Consider the following 14586-nt stretch of genomic DNA (forward strand, 5'->3'; position numbering starts at 1 on the left):
AGTCATGAGAGGTCATTCCTATCAGCAACCAGAGAATGTGTGACAAGGCTGCATTTCATGTCATGACCAAACCCAATGCCTCCTGGCAGAGAGAAGAGCAGGATGCATCAACACACGGATTTCTTTTTGTGTGATGTTCATTAGATACTAGGCATGTAACGGTATTCGGAATCATCCCCAACCACATCCACGGTTAGGTGCATGCCGTCACACGGCAAATATGTTTAAATTGATACAAAAGGCAATCATATATAGCCATATTCACACCCCAATCCAGGTGGTGGTAATCTGCACGTAACTGTTTGCTTACCCCTATTAAACAACAAACCAAGAAGAAGAGTAATAAACAGTAGCAGCATGACACAGCGACGCAACACAACCTGCCTGCTTTTTTTAAACAGTTGCGTGTGTCTTTTTTGTATTGTTTAATGCAAGGCTGTACCTACTATCACAAGTAATTTTTAACAACACTAGTTGGAGCTTTGAACTGTAACTTTTATGACTGTCATTTCAAAATAATTTAGAGAAACCTAGAAATATGCATCCAGGTCTTTTTGTTGCTGGTTGTACCAGACCGTGACCCCAAATCCAAGGTAAGAACCAAACCTTGACCCCTGTGAACGGCTACAACCCCGTTACATACATATGAAAACTGTGATAAATCCATCCTGAAACCTCCGGTGAGCCAATGCCGAAGTGCAAAATCCTGCAGTTCGTCAAGGGTCGGCTTGAGGCCAGCTCCAAGAGCCCTGGAAGTCAGATACACACCCAATTTTAAAAAAGCCTGCTTTTACGTCAGAAATTAACATGTTTACGGCCTGGTACTAAAAATGATATTGGTCTGATTAGTTGTATTGTATTTATTGTCCTCAGAGGCACACACTGTATGGGGGATGAATTTTATTTATAATGCTTTTGATTTAATGAACGATGCCAGTTATGCATAATGGCGCGAGGCTGACCTGATTGTTATCGCACCAACCCCCTATATAATTTATTTTGCATATTCAATTGTGAACAACCTGTACAGTACGATTTGGAATACATAAAATAACAAGAGGGAGAGCTTGAGAGAGAGAGGATAAACGATGCACAGTCTTGGCCAGGACGCTCTTGTAAAAGAGATTTTTAATCTCAATTAGACTTTTTCCTGGTAAAATAAAGGTAAAATTAAAAATTAAATAAAAAATTGAGAATGTCGAGCCAGTTTTCACATTAAAGGCTTAATATGCGATTTTTCTCACTTAAATGTAATAGAAATCAAGTATATCCTCTGAAAATAACTCTGTGAGTCATGACTGTCTACAATGGGTGTAACACCCGAGTCCCACTGTCTGTGATGTGTTCCGAGCTTTCCTAGCCATAGCTTCACTTTGTTTACATCGGCAGGACAGCAGGCTGGCTCATCCACTTGTATATAAAAGTTGTTTAATTGAGGGGCTAGAGAAAAGAATAACATACTGTACTCACTGCTTAATTGAATGTCACATAAGCGTTTCTAGATCCCAGTCATTTCGGGTAAATTTACATTCATTCTTGGTCTGCTTCCTCTCTATCTGTGTGTTTTTATCATGCAAAGAAGTACTGGACAGTATTCTTTGCGTTCTCAGGACCTCTTTATGCTCTCTGTCCCAAATGCTCGGACAGAAATTGGGAAAAGGGCTTTTGGGTACTTTGCACCCTCAGCCTGGAATCTGTTGCAGAATGACTTAAAGCTCAAGGAGCTGGTATCCTTAAATGTTTTTAAATCTAAAATGAAAGACATGGAAGCAGAGTCTATAGGATGTCGATGTTTTAGCTCGGCTGTTTGAACAACTGATTCCCAGATATGACTCATGGATGGTTCTATTTTAATCCAAAATGTTGTGCTTTGTAAATTGTACATTGTCTCTCTTTGTATTTCAGTCTGTAACTTTGTGTTTTTGCTGCTGCCTGTCTTGGCCAGGTCTCCCTTGAAAAATAGGTTTTTAATCTCAATGGGACCAACCTGGTTAAATAAAGGTTAAATAAAAATTCAGTGTGAAGATACGAGCATAATAAAGATCGCTAGCATTAGCATGCTAACACAACAATGCAGCGCAAGTTGTTTTGGTTTCATGCTGGTGCTCAAGGGTGACATCTGCTGGGTCAAAAAAATCGCATATTAAGCCTTAAGTACTAAGCCTGATGTTATTTATTCTGAAGCCAAGTCGTACTGGTCAGGTTATTAAACATCACATTGTCGTGGTGATAACTGTTACTACAGTGATGGTGGGGTGAGGTGACTTCATGTGCGGTTGTGGTGATTGTCTAAGTGCTTGCTTATACAGCAGAAGTTCATTTTTGCGGTTACCGCAACAGATTTAAACTGTGAATACGTGAGACCTCTTGCTCTTGATTGCAAAAATGTTTATGTTTATATTGAAGTAAATAAAATAGACTGTTCTTTACACTACATACAGTGACACAGCTACAGCTAAAAACAGCGATCATTCAAGATCAAGAGAGTCCTATTATGTGCCAGCAAGTTTTGTCGACCAATGTTCAAATTAATGCATGACCCATAAACTCCCCTAAACCTGGACAACTTACTTGCCTTTAAATGTTTAATAGTTTCTCTGCATCTATTGGCTTTAGTTTTGGATGTGCTATTTCAAACTATTGCTGCTATTCCGTGCTATTCCACGTTTTCAAGACACTGAAAAAGATATTACGTCAAAGCACTTTCTAGTAAGAAAGTCGACACATGTCATAAACCTATTCTCATTGCATAATGTGAATTATGGTCTGAATATATTTATGAATTGGGACAGACTTGAAGAATACTGTTAATTTAAAAGAACAACACATTTTTTACAGTGTTTTTGAACTTATATTTGGTTAACCTGAGTGTCTACTGACCCACAAAATGTGAAATAAATACATCCAGTCACAAAAGAAGACTTCAGCCTGTTGTCCCATCTCAGGATAAAGTAAGTTTGCATACAGAAAGACAATTTACTGACTGATTTTGTTCCATAACTTTCATATTTAACTGCTATTCTTTACATGTGATGTTCTGTCTGAGAATCCACTGTGTGAAAGTTTATGACACTAAAAATTTATTTTTTGTGTCTCTAATTTATGTCTAGATGCTCAAACTCGACAAACGATGGCAGCTTGGGCAGTGTATGAAGTTGCCTTTGCCCAGGTGGTGAAGAAATGGCTCCCTTATGCTCCAGACTGAGTGTGAGGATGGACACAAAACAGCACAGGAATACATTTGTAAAGATTAAAAATATCAATAATCTTGATGGAATTATGGTATTAAACACGTGTTTTTAATCTTACATTAAATTGTATGCTGTAATGTCTTCATTATATAAAATCCTGTTTAATTACGAGCTATTGCTATATTTTATAACGTTTGTCCTGGCTGTATAGAGCAGGATATATTGTGAGTTTTACGGTAATAGTAGGCTAGTTTGTTGTGGTTGGAAAACAGTTGAAAGACCGTTGGTTGAAGTACCATTGATCTTTAGTAATGATTTTAATGTTTCAATATAATTGGAGGGTGCAAAACTGATGTTTAATCAACTTAAAATGATAACGCTTATCCTACATCACTTGATTGCTTGCTATCTGGACTGTAAATATTAAGGTGTCTTCGCGATTTTATTTTGCAATTTACTTCGTCACTTTCCGTCCTGAAAGGAGGCGTCCTCACAGTGGAGCCTGCAACGACGACACTTGATGAGAGAGTGGAAGTCTACAGCACAGACTGCTTTCAAACACAGCGTAGTTTATAAAAACTATTGCCTAATAAGTTTCATCTCAATAATATATCTTGACCGAGTTAATGCATGAAACGTTTTGTTTATAATTATACCCACCAATCGTTCTAAAAGGTATGATAAACAAAAGGCAGATACTTTAAAGTGAACAAGTTTTAGAGGGATTTCTGCATTCGACTCGGAAGTAAAGCTGCGTTTGAGATTTGGTTTCTCGCGAAACCTGTCGAAGTCGAATGTAGCCTATTCCCAAAATACTAAATTAACGGAATTAAATATTCAACTAACCTGTGTGGGAGTCGACACTGTCATTAACCTTTAATGTCGTACCACAGGGCTGTGGATATTGGATTGTCTCCTGTCCGGGTCCAGGCCAGAGCCTCTGTCCAATTGCCTCCCTGACAACTCTCGCACCACTGCCCGTAACGGATAGTATGAAGTCCATAACGTCAACTCACTGCAGCAAGCCCAAGCGAAATAAGCTTGAAAACAAAGCTTTCCGATAGTTCTTAAAGACCGCAGTCATTGCCCAAAACGCAGCGTTAGCAAACAAACTAGTTCTCGTGACGTGACGAGTCTTACATTCCAAAACAGGAACTGACATACGTCAGCATGTGAAAACTTTTTTTGCCCCTGGAGTTGTATTGTGCAAGCGCAGGTTGGCATGTAATCGGCCCCATTTCAAGCAGTTTATATTTAAGAACAGCGTAATCGCTCATCTGTAAGGATTCTCAGAAGCTTTTTTATGATGACAAAAAGGTGTCTGCAGGGGTGTGTCCAGACTGTTTGAACTCGGGGGGGGGGCTTACCCTAACTCAGGCACTTACTTGTGCAGGGATGGCATTAAAGTGCACAAACACAACAATGACTTTCATATATTTACCCTTTCTATCTCCACTAATGTAATCCGTTGATCAAGTAATAAACAGTGAATGGCAACATATGAATAATCTTAGCTAATTTCTTTAAGAAAAAAATCCCCCACTCTGCCTTACAAATATACATTGTATATATATGTTTTGGTACAGAGATGTTAATAGTTAGTTCATTGCAAGCAAGACAGATTATGCAGGAGTTTGAGGCAATTTCTTGAGACAGAATTATTTCTTCTTCACTGGTCTTATTTGATTTAATACCCCCCCCCCCCCCAAAAAAAAAGACTTTAAAGCTACTTCTAAGGATAATTAAACAACCTTGACTACTCAATTTTGCTGAGACGTTTAGTTTTTAAACCATCTAAATAATTTTTGGATAACAAAACGTAAAAAAGTTCCACCTACAGATATAGGTATAGACAACACACACACAGACACAAATATGTGTGTGTATAAAAATACATTTGTGTGTGTCTGTGTGTATGTGTGTATGTGACAGAGAGAGAGGGGGGGGGGGGTTATACTGATATGGCTGTTGTAAGTGAGTACAATAAAACCAGTGTGTTTCATACTGTGTCAAGGCCATATTCCATTTTTCATGTCCATCTGCAGGATTTATTGGGTAGTGCATGTATCAGTCACCACATTTGAAATAGTTCAAGTTAAGGGGGAAAGTAGTGGTAGGAGCAATCCTAAAATTGATATAAAGATTATTTCATAATACTATCTATTGTTAAAAAATAAAAAACATATAATTACAAATACTAATTTGCTATTCCCAAGGACTAATCAGTTGTTATACATGGTCTTCCTTAAAAGTGAAGGCCATGTACCATTAAACATGATCCTGCTATTAGAAAATTAGAGGCACTCGTAATTTAAAAAGTAAGTTGCACCGTTTTTCTTTCCTTTCATCATATATTTGATCAAAAGAAACAGACAAATAATTCAGCAGAATGAGTTTTGTTGCATTTATGTTAAGGGTGGAAGGCCTATTGACCTATTGAATAACTATGTTTATGAACTCAAACTTATTGGTCAGTCAAAAAGAGGCATCAAAATGAATTTCTGTTTCTTTGATAACCAGTAGAAAACTCCTCACAGCAGCAAGAGTCTGCAAAAGACAGATAACAAGTAGAATATGGCAGAGGTGTTTTGACGTTTGGTCCGACACTGAGCCACTGCTGCAACAATTCAACCCCCCCCCCCCCCCCTTATTGCTTGGACATCACTCTCAGGAGAGTTGTACAGGTTGGCTAGTTGTGATCAATGACCAGTGGTGTCAGAGCATTCTATTTATTACCAACCCTTCCACTACCCCCTTAGGTCATCTATCCTCTGTAGACAACTGGCTGCCTGAAGCTGTCTGAAGCTGTCTGAAGAAGCTGGGTGGCCCCATCAACTGATATGGCCATTGCTAAGAAAAAATAAAACATCGATCTGATGGAGGGCTCATAGGGCTCTCTCCTGGAATCGTTTTATGTTCCTCTATTTCCTTAATAAATGCATCTTACTCACCATCAGATTTTATACTAAATTGTCGTTCCCTAAAAGCAAGTGGAAAAAGTCAAAAGGAAGAGGAAGGAACATGCTCGTGACAGGGATTTATGTTACGATGACATCTTCAAACAAATAAACAAAAGAAATGTGTTTAATGTCAGTATCCATTTAATATTCTGTTACTCCCGAAAGGACTTCATTGATTCATTTTAAATTTAGGTATAGTCATATATTTCATTCTTATCCTATACACCTTCTCATGAAAAACTATGCTACAACACAGCACAAAAGCATTCCATTGCTCTAAATGAGTTTATGTGCCTATGACATTTGACTGGTAGGGTTAGGAACATCGCAAATCCCTAATAGGATAATGGCTGATTCACACAGTCTGTCTGAGCAGCACAACTATCCATGTATTCTTTCACAAGCCCTTTACAGGCTTGGAGGCTACTGCAGAACTTTGTGCTTCTAATCTAGTCTTTTTGTCCTGTTTGGTCTTATACACAATGATTGCATTCATTGAATATTTTTTTTAAGCATGTGGACTACAGTTGTTCCTGCACTAATTTCAGCCCTGCAAAGTTTATTTAGACCTAAAAGTAACCTATATGTAAAGCTGATATTTAATTTAGTATTACATTATTTTGTGTTCTTTATGCACTTGCATGGCAAACAATGTGAAAATGTACACATGATCCACATTTTGATAAATTTTCTGTGACACATGGTCAAACAGTGATCTTATTATATAATTTTTCTGGGTGGTTGTTATTGTTTTAAGAGGGGTTAGGACAGTTTGAAGACTAATGCACTTGAGAGATAGAGATAGACAGATAGACAGAAAGAGAGAGAGAGAGAGAGAGAGAGAGCGAGAGAGAGGCCTTCGGGGATCAGTGCAACACAACATTACTCCCGTTGTAATACAACAGGTGAGCCTACTGTGGGGAGATTACGACGCAGCAAAACCAAGAGACAGCATGATCACATCAGTAGCAAGCAACTGCACCAAACAAACAACAGAACGGCATTTGAAGTAGAATAACATACACTGAAAAAGATGCATTCAACGAGTCTTAGCAGCGGACATCGCTCTCTTTCTTTCTCTCTGCTCACCTGCAGAGTTTTTTTCCACAAGTAGGCGGTGGGTGCACATCATGCCAAGCAAGAAACACAAGAGGCAGTGTAGGGCGGTCTGTGACTTTGTAGCGTTTCTATTTAAGTATTTTCAAAGTAAAAGCCATCTAGCAATTCAAACATTGATTGGTAACAATTTTTGCGGTCTTGTTTTAAAAAAAATGACAGAGGTCCAGACCTCAGTGTCCTCATAGCTGGTTACGGATCCTGACAGACGTCATCCTTTCAGAACTAGGCCCAAAAACCTGGATTAGCTGTGTAGGTTTGGTTGTTTGGATTGAGATAAGTGGAGAGCAACAGGAGGAAATATAAACCTTATGCACTATAATGTTGAATGGGAGGACCCTGAGCAACAAGAGCGATAAACTTGAAGCGCTGATCTAGAACCAACGGTAAAACAGTGAGTATGACATTATTTGCTCAGTGAACAAGGCTGCATTTGCATCCAGACCACAAATTGGCTGTAGCCACTCCCACAGGCAGCATCTCCTTCACTGCAAGCCAAGCCTTTGTAAAGGCTTCTGCCACTAAGCTTCTGCCACAAGGCTTCTTTGTGACAGTTTTCCAGAGCCCCGCCATCCAGTAAATGTCCAAAGCAATGACCCGTGTGGTGAAGACAGCGTAGTGCACTGGCCGGCTTAATCCTATCCTCTAGCTATTCTTCCTCTTGGATAAACCAGTGCCAAGCCAACGTGGCCCAAAAGTTTTTTTTAACAATGTAAAGTCCTGTACTTGCTAACCAGTACAAAAAGAAGGTAGGGATTGGGTTATCAAGGGGGTGAGGGGTAGTCTGGGTGGATGTGGAAGAGTCATTTCTATTACCTTTTTGTCCTCATCTAACTTTACCATTATATTTAATCATACCTATTGATTAGATAAAACCTACAAGGACAAAGACAACAAGAAAAATAAAAACGTTCAAAAAATGAAATAATTGCAAACTTCCTCAATAATTCCATACTGAGTAATGCAAAAAGAAAAAAATCTATGTAAATTATGTAACCTTACATAGGATGTTGGGTAATACCATAAACCCTGACAACACGTCTTGCATAAATACAGCCTTTCATTTCAATTACAGAAAATAGAAGTGATAACTCCATTATGGATAAAAGTAATATGTGGTCATTCCTGAACAGTTTTGCTGTAAATAATCTAATCTCCTTGTTCTATTGATAATTTTTGCCTCTATAACATTGATTTGTTCTATCTATATCTGATCCAAGGCAAAAAAAAGCTGAAAGTGACCACTGCCTTATTTTGCAGTTGCAATTTTGATGAATGATTGCAGTCAGCACTTTATCTCACTGTTGAAAGACTTACATGAAAAGTGTAAAAATATATTCAGTTCCTTTTGCTATAATACAGTTACAGCTCAGATTCATTGCAAACAGTGAAGCTACTATCAGTGTGATGAAATTAATTGCCAATTCAAATTTTATGACCATTAAAATTACCTAATGGAAAGATGGTAACTTAATGTTATATTTACTGGGGAAAAAATAAAGTATTTAAAAACTTGGCGAATAGCAGTTCCTAAACAAGTCTTCAGTCATTGGGGTCAGCATCAATAAATGGTAAATGGACGTGCGCTTGTATACAGTAGCTTTTTTCCAGTCTTACGACTACTCAAGGCGCTTTTACACCAGAGTTCACACCGCCTTACCCATCACACACTGAGGCTGCTATGTAAAGTGTCCATCAGCAGTAGTAACTAATCCATTCATACACATTCACAAGCCAATGACGAAGCAGCAAGAGTAACTTGCGGTTAAGTGTCTTGCTGCAGGGAGGGTTTATAGGTGCAAGGATGAGGGGTTTGTGGCCATGTTAAGCAGAGAGAGGGACACGCAGATCAGGCATTTTTCAGGGAAACTGAGTCCAGAGAATATTGAAGCAGTAGCAATAGCTACTTGAATTTTGCCCTTTTTTTGGTTAATTTTGTTCATTATATCATTATATTTCACTTTAAGATGAAACAGGTTCACCCATGCTTGGTGCTTATTTCCATTCAGGGGAATTTTTTAGTGATTGATTTCTGTTAACAATTTGTTTTCCTCCTGGAGCCGCTTTCTATTCTTTAGACTACTAGCTTTAATCAAATCTCATCTAAGGCAACATTTCAGAGCTTCCAATATCCTTGGAGTGTCAGAGATAGAGTTTTTATTAATATCAATGAATGAATGTATGTATTCAGTTATTTACTTTTTTATTTCTGGAACTTCAAAGAGATAATTATTAACACTGTTTGGACTGTAGTGATGGTACATGCAGCCTTAAATCCAACTGAATAGGGCTGTGATCTGAGATAAAAAAACAAAAAAAACATCTGTGTTACTCTACTAGCTGGTTCTTGTGAGATCAGGAAAAAGTCAAGTCTTAAAAAGGTTTTATGTCTGAGTAAAAAATGTAATCTCTGACATTATGATGTAATGTTCTGAAAATGTCCAGAAGAAAATCAGAAGTCTGCATAAACTGGAAGAATGCAGATTTTTAAGGTTGGTTTGCATTTCCCCTTTTATCAATGTGAGAATTTAAGTTTAGGTTTAGATCCCCTCCTAAAATTATTGTTGAGTTGCAAAATTCTGACAGTATATTTTCTAGCTTATTGAAAAATTATGGATTGTCTTCATTAGATGCATATATGTACCAAGGTGATATTGTTTGACTCTAATGAACCATTAATAAAAATATATGTTCTGGATGGGTGTCCTAGTATCTTATTGACTTTGAAATTTTTTTTTTTGTTGAACAGTATGGCCACAGCAGACTGGTGCAAGACTATCCTGCACCAAAAACCTCTCCAACCAATGCATTTTTCAGTGTTTTTAAAAAATGTCCACGTTAACCTGATTATTTACACCATTCATATCACAAGATATAATGCCCAAGTTTGCACTATTCAAGATAATAATATGTTAAACAACATTGCAAGTTCTTTCTATGCATTATCCAATACAAATAAACCCTGTTCGCTGTAAGTTTAACAACATCTTCCTGAGATTGTTGAGGACTAAGAAGGACCGTCTTCTCCTGATTGCTCCCTCTACATTCATGCTTTCCATCATCCCTCCTCCACCCAACCTCGCACCCCACCATTAGCATCCCTACCCCACTCCCACAGAACAAAATAAAAAGCAAATGTCCCTTAGACAGTTTTACAAAAGTAGTCAGCCTAGGTGTATTTTATGAAAAACAGAAATGCCCTGTCTTTAATTAGGCCACTACCCCAACAACAGCCCGCGAGCGCTATATGTCGTGTTGCGTCGCGCACCCTGGCTGTCCACACTGCATCCGTTAAATATTTCATCCTTTGCTCTGTGATTTTCAATTCAAGCAATTCAAAATGCTTCACACGAGACATCAAAAGCATCATGACAGAGGAAAAAAAAGAAACATTAAAATAGAACATTTAAAAATCACTGAAATTATTAAATCTGAAATGTTGAAATGAAATTAATTGAAATCAATAAAGTAAAAATATAAAAAGAGTCAAAAGCTACAGTGCAGAGTTATTTAAAAATCTTTAAAATTTAAAGATTTAAAATCTTATCTTATCTTAATCTTATTAAAATTGTTTAATGAAAGGCAGCTGTAAACAGGTGTGTTTTCAACCTCGATTTAAAAGAGCTGACCCCCAATTCACACATATTCCGTGTGCGCCGTAGTCCGTCAGCGCCACGGTTTTGCTCTGTCGGACGGCTCGCGCCCATTCACACTGGATCCGTTTCTGGGACGTCAGCGCAGCGGAGCGCACCCATGACACATCACAGGAGAACTACAAGATCCCGCGGGAATAAAGAGAAAAACATGCAAACAACATGTTGCTTTGTCTTTCTGAGGATGCATTGTTGTTCATTCGGTACCAGTTTTGACGTAATGTTGATAAAGTGATGAAAAATACGATCGTCCGTATATTGTGTTTTATTTTGAAATTGACCAGACACTGTTACAGTAATCAAGACAACTGCAGATAAAAGCATGGACAAGTTTATCCAGGTCCTGCTGGGACATAAGTCCTCTAATTCTTGATATGTCCTTCAGGTGATAGTAGGCTGATTTTGTAATTGTCTTAATGTGGCTTTTAAAATTGAGGTCTGACTATGCCCAGATTTCTTGTCTGGTCTGTGGTTTTAAGTCTTACTGACTGAAGCTGATTGCTGACTCTTAGTCGCTCCTCCTTTGCTCCAAAAACAACAACCTCAGTTTTCTCTTTGTTTAGCTGGAGAAAGTTTTTGCACATCCACTCATTGATTTGCTCTATGCATTTACCCAGTGCTTTTATGGGACCATGGTTGCCTGGCGACATTGTAATATATATTTGTGTGTCATCTGCGTAGTTATGATAACTTATTTTATAATCTGAGCTAGTGGGAGCATGTAGAGGTTAAACAGAAGAGGCCCCAGGATGGAACCTTTGGGAACTCCACAAGTAATTTTTGTTTGCTCAGATTTGAAGTTACCTATAGACACAAAGAAGTCCCTGTCCTTTAAGTAGGATTCAAACCAGTTTAGTACTGTGCCAGAAACTCTCACCAAGTTTTCCAGTCAGTCGAGTATTGTGGTCAACTGTGTCGAACGCAGCACTGAGATCAAGTAAAACTAAAACTGAGGTTCTGCCACTATCTGTGTTTAAACGGATGTCATTAAACACTTTAACCAGAGCTGTCTCAGTGCTGTGATTTTGTCTAAAATCTGACTGGAAGACATTGAAACAGTCGTTCAATGTCATGAAGTTATTTAACTGTTGAAAAACAGCTTTTTCGATTATTTTACTTAAAAAAGGTAGATTTGATATAGGCATGTAATTGTTCATTATTGACTTGTCTAGATTGTTCTTTTTTAATAGTGGCTTGATGACTGCTGTTTTCAGGGCCTTTGGGAAGACACCTGAGAGAAGAGACAGGTTTACAATTTGTAACAGATCTGGAGCCATGACTTGGGAAACTTTTTTGAATAAAAAAACCTGTTTGCAGAATATCAAGACAGCAGGAGGAGGAATTTAATTGTTGTATAATGTCCTCCAGGTTTTTAAGGTCAATTTGATTAAATTGCGTCATGGTGTTCAAGTTGGTTTTAAATGGACACAGCACATATCCTGATCCTGATGATGAGTTACTGACAGTTTGTCTAATTTTCTGGACGTTTTCAGTAAAGAAGGTGTAAAATTCATTACAGGCCCTGGTAGAATGAAATTCAGATGCTATTGACACAGGAGGGTTTGTTAGCTTGTCGACAGAAGCAAACAGGGCACAAGCATTATTATTGTTTCTGGTGATGATGTCAGAGAAGAATGATTGCCTTTCATTCCTCGGTTGTGAATTATAAACGTGAAGTCTCTCTTTGTAGATGTCATAATGAATCTGGAGATTAGTTTTACGCCACCTGCGTTCAGCTTTTCGACAATCTCATTTTCCGTTTCTTACCAGTGTCAAATTTCTCCATGGAGATTTTTTCTTACCAGAGACAACCTTCACCTTAGTGGGAGCAATGGAATCAATAACATTTGTGATTTTAGAATTGCAGTTATCTACCGACTCACTGACTGAGCCCCAGGATAGGGCAGCTGTCGAAGAGAAAACCTGGTTAAATATTTCACTGGTGTTTTCAGTGATACACCGTTTTGTGATCGCTTTTGTTTGAATACTTTTGTACACTGACATAGTACTCTCAAATAAAACACAGGAGTGATCAGAGAGGGCAACATCTGAAACAACAACCTTGGAGATGTCCAAGCCCTTGGAAATGATTAAGTCCAGAGTGTGCCCTCTGTTGTGTGTGGGCTCTGTCATGTGCTGAGTCAGCCCAAAGCTATCAAGAGTGTGAAACAGTTCTTTAGTCCCTCTGTCCTGGGGGTTATCAACATGGATGTTAAAATCACCAACAATAATAACACAGTCAAAGTCAATACAGATCACAGACAGCAGTTCAGTGAAATCATCGAAAAAGTTTGCATAGTATTTAGGTGGCCTGTAAATATTTAGGAACATGGCTCTGGGGGTGGACTGAAGGGCCACATATTCAAAAGAAACAACATTTCCAAAAAAATAATTGCTTACATTGGAAGGAGTCATTAAAAACTGTCTCTTATGCATTCGAGCCTTGCTTACAAAACTGAAGTTGGAAGGGGTTGACTGGATAAGAACAGCTGCACTGTTATTTTGGTCTAACCAAGTTTCAGTTAAAAACATGAAATCAAGCTTGTGCTCAATAATAAAATTATTGATTAAAAATGATTTCTCTGCCAGTGATCTAATGTTTAGTAGAGCCAGCTTTAGGGTCCTAGAAGCTTCATCTGCTAATGTTTTTGGGACAGGTTGTGGCTCAAAAGGAATGGATGCTAAGTTTGACAAGTTTTCAAAATCACATAACTGCCTTTTGTTTCTTGGCAGAGTCCCCTTTATTCTTCTATTACCTATCATCACAGATTTTGGAACCTACTGATGTGCAGGGCCCCTTATCCTGGAGAGAGTCATGACTGCTGATATCCTTGCAGCCTGGACCCAAAACACATCAGTTTGACCTCTGAACGTTCTGCATTTCATCCTTATCAATCTGAGGAGACAAAACATGACGCACCCGCGGAGGGACAGAGGGGGTGAGAGCCATGTCGGAAAGGGCGATGGTGGGCGCCATTGGGTGTTTATGGAAGAGAAAAAGGGAGAAGGGCGGGGGGTACTTTTTAATCCTGCATTGACCAGCTCCTCCTTGTTGGTGAGGGGGTCGAAGGTGGATGGAGACCCCTCCTCTTGGTTCCGATGTCCATCTTTAGGTCTCTCCTCAGATACTGGCAGATGATTCTTGACGAACGTTTTCATCCCGCTGTGTTTTGTCTTTCTTGAAAGCTGTTTTCTTTTGTCTCTTGTCCTTGGCAGAGAGAACTGATGGTTGAGACAGGAAGTAAAATAGGTTAGAGGTGAACAGTTTCACCCCTGACATGTTCAGGCAAAATCCATCTGCCTTAAAAAGATGTCTGCGTTCCCAGAAAATGTTAAAATTGTTAATAAAATTCACTGAATGGGCATTCGGGTGTTCAGCCACAATATGCAGGATCCTTTCTGCTAAATCAGAGACCATATCTCTGGGAAAACACAGTACTTCTGTGTTTTTACCGCACATCCTCCTCCATCCTGCTCCTTAGCCATGTGTTAGCCTGCTCTTGTCCACTATTTTGAGTTAGTGGTAATGTTGTGTCATTCCTGCACAGTCCGTTCACTTCCACATTCACTTCTAGGCGATTCATCTTTGTCTCCAGCACCGCAATTTTCTGAAGAAGTTTGTGGTAATCGCCCTTGGAGAAGGGAGGCATCTTGTTGCTGATTAGC

At 38.7% G+C, this 14586-nt stretch overlaps 1 protein-coding gene across 6 annotated transcripts in view; it reads right to left on the reverse strand.

Annotated features, from left to right (window-relative positions):
- oxr1a (oxidation resistance 1a) overlaps positions 1-14586 on the reverse strand; it is a 164638-nt gene that overhangs the window by 92877 nt on the left and 57175 nt on the right. Inside the window, exon 1 of one of the 6 annotated variants that reach the window (XM_020633989.3) lies at positions 4038-4370. The exons of the other annotated variants lie outside the window; for them this stretch is intronic. Coding sequence (XP_020489645.1) covers positions 4038-4194 — 157 coding nt within the window. The 5' untranslated portion in view covers positions 4195-4370. Of the gene's footprint in view, positions 1-4037; positions 4371-14586 lie in introns of those variants that run through there. 6 annotated transcript variants of the gene reach the window in all.

The sequence above is a fragment of the Labrus bergylta genome, chromosome 8, assembly GCF_963930695.1.
Source record: "Labrus bergylta chromosome 8, fLabBer1.1, whole genome shotgun sequence".
NCBI classification, from domain to species: Eukaryota; Metazoa; Chordata; class Actinopteri; order Labriformes; family Labridae; genus Labrus; species Labrus bergylta.